The sequence below is a fragment of the Agrilus planipennis genome, unplaced genomic scaffold (genome assembly GCF_000699045.2).
Source record: "Agrilus planipennis isolate EAB-ADULT unplaced genomic scaffold, Apla_2.0 scaffold25, whole genome shotgun sequence".
Lineage (NCBI taxonomy): Eukaryota > Metazoa > Arthropoda > Insecta > Coleoptera > Buprestidae > Agrilus > Agrilus planipennis.
Window position 1 is genome coordinate 849,395 of NW_020439112.1, and position 9,558 is coordinate 858,952.

General features: G+C 33.5%; 2 protein-coding genes and 1 long non-coding RNA gene across 5 annotated transcripts in view; 2 read left to right on the forward strand and 1 right to left on the reverse strand.

The window, feature by feature from the left end:
* LOC108738500 (putative uncharacterized protein DDB_G0282133) overlaps positions 1-7,380 on the reverse strand; it is a 15,387-nt gene extending 8,007 nt beyond the window's left edge. The window contains exons 1-2 of the mRNA XM_018471942.2: positions 7,156-7,380; positions 6,109-6,309 (exon numbers count right to left, since the gene is read on the reverse strand). Of these exons, the coding sequence (XP_018327444.2) occupies positions 6,109-6,274 (166 nt within the window). The 5' untranslated portion in view covers positions 6,275-6,309; positions 7,156-7,380. The remainder of the gene's footprint in view (positions 1-6,108; positions 6,310-7,155) is intronic.
* On the forward strand, positions 429-1,858 carry LOC108738153 (CDK-activating kinase assembly factor MAT1). The gene is made up of 2 exons (XM_025977570.1): positions 429-957; positions 1,014-1,858. The coding sequence occupies exons 1-2, from the start codon at positions 837-839 to the stop codon at positions 1,829-1,831; spliced, it is 939 nt and encodes a 312-aa protein (XP_025833355.1). The 5' UTR covers positions 429-836; the 3' UTR covers positions 1,832-1,858.
* Positions 1,929-5,750, forward strand: LOC108738506. Of its 3 annotated transcripts, none has more exons than XR_001937997.2 (3): positions 1,929-2,131; positions 2,188-2,459; positions 5,733-5,750. It is a non-coding gene; the product is annotated as an uncharacterized LOC108738506 (long non-coding RNA). The 3 variants fall into 3 exon arrangements; XR_001937996.2 differs by lacking the exon at positions 5,733-5,750 and adding an exon at positions 4,453-4,522; XR_001937995.2 differs by lacking the exon at positions 5,733-5,750 and having other exon boundaries at positions 1,930-2,131; positions 2,188-2,627.
* Positions 7,381-9,558: the final 2,178 nt, after the last annotated feature.

Sequence of the window (9,558 nt, forward strand, 5' to 3'; positions counted from 1 at the left end):
AAGTAGTGTAGTAGTATTTACTAGAATTTTGTTTATTATTTGTTTAAAAATGAATGTGAGTGAGATACAGGCCCTTAAAGTTTTCTTAATCGGAGGAAATTCCGGTAGGTACGGCCCTGGCTTCAGCCTTCCGTCAGCTGTTCCCGCCAAACATCGTTTGTCCTAAAACATATCTTCCTAACATTATTCTAATGTATCAGCCCGCCTTCGGCGGGCAGGGGCATTAAACAAACTCGAGTCTGTCATACATCTACCTAACTAAACAATGACGTCATCAATGCATATTTGGCGAGAACAGCTGACGAAGGGCTGCAGCCAGGGCCGTACCAATCGAAATTTCCTCCGATTAAATAACTTTAGGGGCCTGTATCTCAAGCTACATTGGTTTCCGCACGGAATTAATGCTACCACACGATTCTACTTGGTCAGTACTACCTACCTGACTAAACTTCATGTCTCAATTCCAATGTCAACTAATGTAAAAAATAACCACAAGGTTTATTAAAGTCTTATCAGTATGATTCTTGCATCGCATATACATTGTTGGGTGCTTAAAAAAATATTCCTGCCCATGTCGTAATCTATGAAATATTCTATGGAACGGATGGTACTATTACCTATGGTGGCATAGATTCTATGGTAGTATTCTTTTATCTATAGGTAGTGTCAACTATAACTAACCTCATTTCTGTTTGTAAATTTTGCTATGCTAAAAGGTTGTGTTTATTTTATATTTAAACAGTACTACAAAAATAGATAACGTAGTCAGTAATATAGTCCCTTTGGGTTAAGAAAAGTATTCGTTTTTTCGCAATTCGTTAACTGTAGCTTTTAAAATGGATGTTATATGCCCCCGGTGTAAAACTACAAAATTTCAAAATCCATCACTAAAAATGATGGTAAATGTTTGTGGTCATGCACTTTGTGAAAGTTGTGTGGATTTACTGTTTTTAAAAGGTAATATTACAAAATTGAAATTAATTCTTACAAAATGACACTGATTTTATGTGTAGGTTCCGGAGCTTGTCCAGAATGTCGTATCCCTTTAAGAAGGAACAATTTCAGGGTACAGTTATTTGAAGATTCAATGGTAGAAAAAGAGGTAGACATTCGAAAAAGAATTTTAAGAGATTTTAACAAAAAGGAGGAGGACTTTGCTTCCGTTAGAGAATACAATGACTACTTAGAAGATGTGGAAACAATAATTTTTAATTTAACTCATGATATAGATATAGTGAATACCAATAAAAAAATTGATGAATACAAAAAAAACAACAAAGAACAAATTATGAAGAGCAAGAGCAAAATGAGTAGAGATGAATATGAATTAGAAGAAATGATTGAATTTGAAAGACAACAGGAAGAAATTAGACGTAGTGAATTGTTACTGGAACAGGTAGAAGCTAAAAAAAAGAAGATCAGGGAAAAGGAAGCTCTAATTGACGAGCTCATGTTTTCAAGTACAAATGCTAAGAATATTGTTGAAACATTTGCACAACAAGCCAAAGAATCAAAGGAAATAGAAAATAAACAATCAGTAAAACGTCCAACTCAATTTTCAAGTGGCATTCAATTTGGAAAACAATCAAATACGTTTTTACCATTACCTATAGAAGAAGGCCCCTTGTATATTTATCAGCCTCCCTTGGTAATTATGGAAGGGCCACTATTACCTTCAGAAGAAGAATTATCAAGAGTAGGCTATTTAAGACATGTTAGAGTTGAAACTGAGCAAGAAAGAGCGGGAGGTTTCAAGTCAAACGTCGCTTGTATGAGAGCATTACAAGACGCTTTTGCAGGATTGTATCACACTAAAAAAGTTGCAGTTTAAAAATGATATTTATAAATTNATTCGTATAGTATTGTTTCATTTTAACCAAACCATAAACTTTGTTAAGAAAGGCTCCTGTTTTATCGTTTGAATTTACATATATATAAATACTTATTAATTTGCAGGGTTTCCCGGTTTGGCTGGGTGGCCTTTTGAATCCAGAAGCTTATATAACTGCTACAAGACAGTGTGTCGCCCAAGCAAACAGCTGGCCTCTTGAAGAATTGCAATTGGACGTAACCATCACCGACTCCTCAAGCGAAAAGAAAAATGTTCCGAGTGATTGTTTTGCCGTTACAGGTACTTTATTAAAATGCAAGCTAATTGAATTAAGTTTTCATCATTTTTTTTTTCAGGCATAAAACTTCAGGGTGCCCAATGCCGTAATAATCAGCTTCTATTGACCTCCAGCATTATGATAGAGCTCCCTCTCACGCTCTTACGATGGGTAAGGGTCGTAGGTGACGAAAAAGTATCTTGCGACCGTCTAGCCCTCCCAGTGTACTTAAACTCCACCCGTACTGAACTGCTTTTCACAGTTGACTTAAACATTGCTGCTGGACAAGATCCTCATAGCTTTTACGAGAGGGGAGTCGCCTTACTGACTTCAACTGCTCTCAATTAAAAGGTTTGCATGCTTTTTTATTACTTATTTTTTTAAAATATATTTAGAGAAATTGTAACTCATTATTTTTTTGGTGAATTCGTATAGCGTATTATTGTAATATTACTAGTTGAGGTGCACGCTTTCTGCAATAATAATAATAATCAAAATAATACACGCAATTGGAATGAACCTATTATTCTTTTCGTTTCCTTAATTACATGCACAAAATACAACTAAAAAATTATCGTACTTAATATTATCAGGACAAGCTACAAAAAAATATTCTTACAAATAAATTATATACGTATATATGTCATTAATTGTACTTAAAGTCACGTATGCAATTTCGGAGCTTTGATATTAGTAAATGATAAAAGCAATTTTTCAGTATCACTTGGATTGGTAATGCTGTAGTCTTGCCCTAAAAACAATTATTTCTTATATATTTACATACCATTTTAACTTTCTAATAAATCATTGGTTTATAAGCAATTTAAGCAGTAAAATTAATTTTGCAAAGTAATGCAAATGTACAGGTTAATAATTTTATTAAGCTTACCTAACGGTATAAAAAATGATTCTCCAATGTGTACATGCATTTTTCGCTGACCAAGTGTAACCACAGCTTCACCTCCAATTACAAAGTAGAACTGAAAAAAAAAGTTTAAGTGTTTTTATGGATAATGATGTAAAAAAATTACCGCATGACTTGTTTTAAAGTAGCATTGCTTTTTGAAGCAGTTCGGGTCAATTTGCATCAAACCGGTCGAACAAGTACAAAATCCTAAGTTTCGATTGGATTCGGAATAACCCACATAAAGACCCTGTTGTCCTATCACAGGAGTTAATTCAGGTTTCTTTTGGCACCAAGCTACAAAGAATATTTGTATGCATTATAATTACCTACATTTAATTAGTTGTAACAGGTTAATAAGTTTAATTTAGTTTTAAACTGTTTTTGCCCCTCTGAAAGGTAAACTTTCTTAAAGTTGTAATATAAAATTTTGTAGTTTCTGGCATATTACTTTGACTACTTACCCGCCTTTACTGCACGATTATTAATCACATAGCAAACGTCATTTAATTCGTAATAGTTTTCACTGGTCGGTAACGTAGTAAAAGATTGGTTGGTCGAATCCTCCTTATCGATAATTTTTTCACATATTGTTGTTCTTAAGATTTTAATTTCATGACCAATGCCTTTGTGTTTTTCTTCTATAGAAACATCATTTAATTGTCGTTTTTCTGTATTTCTAATGCTTTTTCTACGTGACCGTAATTCTCGCGGAGTTTCATTTACGTTATGGGTGATTTCATCAATATTGCAGTTGTCGTGTGTTTGGAAAGTCGTAGAATTTCCGTCAATTGCATTTAAGTGATCGGTTTTCGCTTTCTGTAACAGTTTACCTTTTTTTGCATTATTTTTCATTTTATTTCGATTTGTATCAACCATAGTTTGTTCTGCATTGTCGTCACTCATTTTCTTTTGGCTGTTATTCTTAGATTGGGACAGTACTTGGTGCATTTCAGAACTTTTATTTCTTAAATTGTAACGTGCTGTACTCGTATTTTGCAGAGTATTGTCATTATTTTTAAAATCGGTTATAACTTCATTATTTTCTTCGGTAATAGGAGGCAAAAAGATGTCATTTTCTAATCCCAAATTGGCCTGCATGTTATCTTGTAAAACCTCTATATTATTGTCGGCAGTAGATCTACTTGAGGTGCCTATCATAGTAAAGTTACCAGAATCTGGTAAATTAGACTGGATTAAATTTTCTGAATTCTTCTTTCTTGATTTTTTTTTTGAAGTGGGGGGTGGTGCTACAGGCATTTTAAATTGAGATTTTTGAAGATGGTCTGAAGGGTTCACTACAGATTTTTTACTACGATTGCTGTGAGTACTTCCTTTGAGCCTCATGCCACAATCTTAAATAAAAAGTACTTAAAGTTATCCTTTAAAATGTAATAACTAGGAATTATTCACACTTACATGATAAAAATTCTTTTTCAGTAATGATTAACGTTTCTAAACTGAATGCCTTGGTTTGTTTGCGAGTTCTGGAAGGCCTACAGCTTCCTAGAAAAACAAAAATTAGTTCAAATCAAGTAAGGTAAAAAATATGCAACAAACCTGACGTCTGATCCTCATTTATTGTAGATATGGTTGATGTATTAGTGTAATCTGAAAAAATATAGTTTATTATTTTATAGAATTTAGATATAATAGATTAGTGTGTTGCTTACATTGTCCAGCATTTTCACGTTGTTGAAGTAAATCATGGAGTACCTTAGCATATTTGTTTTTTATTCTACTTGTTGAAGTACTTTTATTAACTCGTTCTGATTTTTCCATTTTAGGATTTATATTTTCTTTTTCGTTTCTTTCTTTTTTTGATTTTTGTTTAACAGTTTTATTTTTTCTTACTTCCGGCAACTCTTGGGAAAAAGACTTTTTGTTATGTATGACGTGCTTTTTTACAATTGTATTTGTATTATTCTTTTGGGATCCTGTTGTAATTGATGTTCTGGTTTTATGAATTTTTTCAATCTGCTCAATATTATCGTTTAAAGTTTCTATGTTTTTCTTTTTAGATGTTTTTACAAGGTGATCTTTTTCTACGATTTCTAATTTTTTCCTAGTAGATTTTCTAATTGTCCTGACATCTCCACTTCGAGTACTCCTATTTCTCCCTAATTTAGTATTTCCAATTTTGTTATTGCTATTAATTAAAGTATCTACATCTGTTTCTTTTAAATTTACTTCTAAATTGTTGCTTTTGTTTGAATATTCCTCAACAATTATGCTTGGTTGAACAAATTCATTAATTACTTTGTTGTGTGGAGTAGTCTGAGTCTTACTTATTTCATCAGATGGTCCTTCATTTTCCTTTCCATCTAAACTAAACAACTTTTTAGGGCGCAACCTACTTGAACTGTGACGTTGTTCTCTGGTTTTGTTCATTTGGTCTTTGCCGGAAGTTGGGGAATCTAAATCGGAAAGTATGATGTTTTCATTTCTATTTGAATTTTCATTAGTATTATGCAAGTTGTTTAATAAGTTATCATGTGGGACTTCATTTCCAAAGTTCTGCTCAAAGTTACTTCTTTTCCTTGATTCCTTTTTTGTGTTTAAATCTGTTTATTGTAAAAACAAATAATTAATAGTAGTAGGCGTTACTTGTTGAAATTTCATAATCAAACATTAAATAAAAAAGGAAAAAGTTCAACGAAAACCTATTTGTACTTTTTGTTTGTAATATGGTATAGCTTTCATCTAAACAGTTTTTTTAGGGCGAACTTACTTGAAGTGTGATGTCTGGTTTTACTGATTTGGTCTTTGCCGGAAGTTGGGGAATCTAAATCGGAAAGTATGATGTTTTCATTTCTATTTGAATTTCCATTAGTCTTATGCAAGTTGTTTAATAAGTTATCGCGAGGGGCTTCACTTCCAAAATTCTGCTCAAAGATACTTCTTTTGCTTGATTCCTTTTTTGTGTTCGAATCTGTTTATTTTAAAGACAAATAATTAATAGCAGTAAGCGTTAGTTGTTGCAACTTCATAATCGAACGTTAAATAATAAAAAAGTTTAATGAAAACCTATTTGTATCTTTATTGTTGTAATATGGTATAACTTTTATCTAAACAGTTTTTTTGGGTGTAACTTACTTGAAGTGTGATGTTTGGTTTTGTTAATTTGGTCTTTATCAGACCTAGCCGAATTTGTATCGGAAAGTATGATGTTTTCATTTGTATTTGAATTATCATTAGTCTTATGCAAGTTGTTTAATAAGTTATCATGAGGGTCTCCACTTCCAAAATTCTGCCCAAACATACTTTTTTTGTTCGTTTTGTTTTTTGTGTTTACACCTGTTTATTGTAAAAACGAATAATTAATAAATAGATATAGAGGGCCAAAAGATTAGTATGCTTAACTTTACAAATGATATAGCGGTATTAGCATCCAGCAAGAAGTTAGTGATAGCTTTAAATAAAATGGTAGCGGTATTGACAAATAACAAGTACATATTGTATGAAAAAAATATCTAAAAATAAAACAAAAATACTGATATGCAAGGGAAGAAAAAGTAGGAAATGAGCGAATATAAAAATAGGAGACGAAACATTAGAAGAAGTGGCTGATTTTAGATATCTAGAAAGTCAAATAAGTCAGGACGGAAGTAGTAGGGATATAAAGCAGAGGATAGCGCAGGGTCGAGTCGCCTTCAATAAAAAGAAGTCACTTCTATGCTCGCGAACTGTTAATTTAGAAATTCAAAAATGATTTTTAAAGGTGTATGTTTAGGACACGGCGCTGTACGGGAGCGAAACATGAACGGTGAGCGCGGCAGAAAAGAAAAGGTTAGAAGTGTTCGAAATGTGGTATTACAGGCAAATGATGAGGATACCGTGTATAGAGAAGGTTATAAATGAAGAGGTAGTAGAAAGAATAGAACAAAGGACTCTATGGAAGTCAATAAGAAATAAGCAAGATAGGTTGGTAGGATATCTTCTCAGGTATGAAGGTCTAGTCAAAGATATATTAGAGTCAGAAACAGGAGTTAAGAGTAGTAGAGGTAGACCTAAATTAGATTACTACTGAGGAGGTAGGTTGTTTCAGTTTTGCGGAAATGCGAAAATTAGCTTAGGAAAGGAAAGAGTAGGGCTGCATATCCAACCAGTTTTAGAACTGACGATTTTATGATGATAACTTACTTGAAGTGTGATGTTTGGTTTTGTTAATTTGGTCTTTATCGGAAGTAGGCGAATCTATATCGGAAAGTATGATGTTTTCATTTCTGCTTGAATTTTTCTTTTTTAAAGCATTCAATAAATTATTCTGAGGGATTTCATTTCCAAAAATCTGTCCAAAGAAACTTCTTTTGTCTGGTTCCTTTTTTGTGTTCAAATCTGTTTGTAGTAAAAACAAATAATTAATAGTAGTAGGCGTTACTTGTTGAAACTTCATTAATCAAATACACTTCCTTTATCAGTACTCTCTGAAGATGTTCCTTAGTATGTTTGGTAACGTATTACTAAGCAATCCACATCTTGAAGGAATTACGGACTACCAGGCTAGACTGAACGTTATAATTGCCGACTTGTTTACGGTGAGTAAATTTGGACATCTTTATAAATCCGTGTTTGGTTTTTGGAAACATATATAAACTTAATAATAAATTGATTAGAGTTGTTAAGCGTCTACAAAAAATGCCTAATAATCAATTAACTACCTTTTGCCAAATATGAATAGACTTCACTTCAATAACTATTTTAACACATTGTTATTACGATTAGTAGCCCGAGATGTTTCGCCTGTTGATGCAAAATCCATACTACTTACAGTTAGATAGATTAAACATCCAATAAGGCTTAACTGATAATGTATAACATAATTAATTAATAATATTCAATTTGATTCAATACATTAAAGTAAACAATCGTTATTTGATTGTACATCATAGTAACATACTCCAAATATAAAATCATATTGCAATGTAACTATTACTTAAATAGGAATAATGAAATTAAACATTAATTTTGCTTATTAATTGTGTATTCTTTATTTATGCAGGTTTGCTATGAACGGGTTGCAAGAGGTATGCTTCATACTGATAGGCTGACATTTGCCCTTTTACTGTGTCGTATACATCTGAAGGGTATAGCTTCAGAACCAAGTCTAGATCAAGAGTTTAATTTCTTCCTTAGAGGTAAAGAGGGTGTTATCAATACTTCCAGCGTTCACCAAATCGACGGATTGACCCATGAACAACAAGAGGCACTAGCACGTCTTTCCACAAGGTTAATTTCTATATTTATTTTTTCTAAAAACTTAAAAGCATTTACATTAATACGTTTGCACATACAAATTTAGGTTGCTGCCATTCAAGAAGCTTCCGGAAAAGATCAATGAGATGCCAGAGTTTGGCGCATGGTTGCAGCAGAGCACCCCCGAACAGAACGTGCCTCGTCTCTGGAGCGAAGAGAAGCCGTTGAGTCCGATCGGTACGGCCATGTATCAGCTGTTGCTTATTCAGGCATTCCGTCCAGACAGAGTAATAGCAGCCGCACATGTGTTCGTAACTGCTGTGTTGGGCGAAGAGTTCATGCCTAGCGCCGAGAAGGAACTCGATCTTGCTCAAGTTGTCGAGAAAGAGCTACGAGCGAGTACACCAGCCCTACTCTGTTCTGTGCCCGGATTTGACGCGTCTGGACGTGTCGACGATCTAGCCGCTGAACTTAATAAGCAAATTTCGAGTATTGCGATTGGTTCAGCGGAAGGATTTAATCAAGCTGAGCGGGCGATTAATATGGCATGCAAAACGGGAAGGTAAGTCCTAAAGTATTTTACATATGTATTATTTATCAAACAATACTTGTCATTGTCTTCTTATTAATTTATTTATTAAATTGTATTTAGTATTATAGTAATTAAAAATGTGTAGTAGAGTTTCGAAATGAGTGTGCATGGTAGTTATCATTTCGAAAAGGCGATCTTTTTGCCCATATGGATAAATACTTACGGTTAGTTAAATTATGTTAAAAGTACAGTAATAATTTTGTAGATGGGTTATGTTGAAAAACGTCCATCTGGCTCCTCAATGGTTAGTACAGCTTGAGAAGAAACTCCATTCCCTTCAACCACATTCCAGCTTCAGACTGTTCCTAACAATGGAAATAAATCCGAAATTACCCGTGAACCTTTTACGAGCTGGACGTATATTCGTCTTTGAACCACCACCTGGTATCCGAGCTAACCTTTTGAGAACATTCAGCACGGTAAATATTTAATTAAACAAACAATACTTGTAAAATATAAAGTTCGTTTTCTTTGTTTCTTTAGGTTCCAGCTAGCAGAATGATGAAAGCCCCGAACGAAAGAGCAAGACTTTACTTCTTATTGGCTTGGTTCCATGCTATCGTCCAAGAACGTTTGCGTTATGTACCGTTAGGTTGGGCTAAATATTATGAATTTAACGAATCCGATTTACGAGTTGCTTGCGATACATTAGATCTCTGGATTGAAGCTACAGCTATGGTAAAAAATTATCTGTACAAGGATCGATCATGACCGCGCATTAATTAATTGATTTTTCAGGGACGTACAAATTTGCCCCC

Bases quoted from the DNA above. Each gene is read 5' to 3' on its own strand.
- LOC108738153 (XM_025977570.1), top strand. From the start codon at position 837: ATGGATGTTATATGCCCCCGGTGTAAAACTACAAAATTTCAAAATCCA. The intron at 958-1,013 runs GTAATATTACAA...TTTTATGTGTAG, and splicing joins GGATTTACTGTTTTTAAAAG to GTTCCGGAGCTTGTCCAGAA.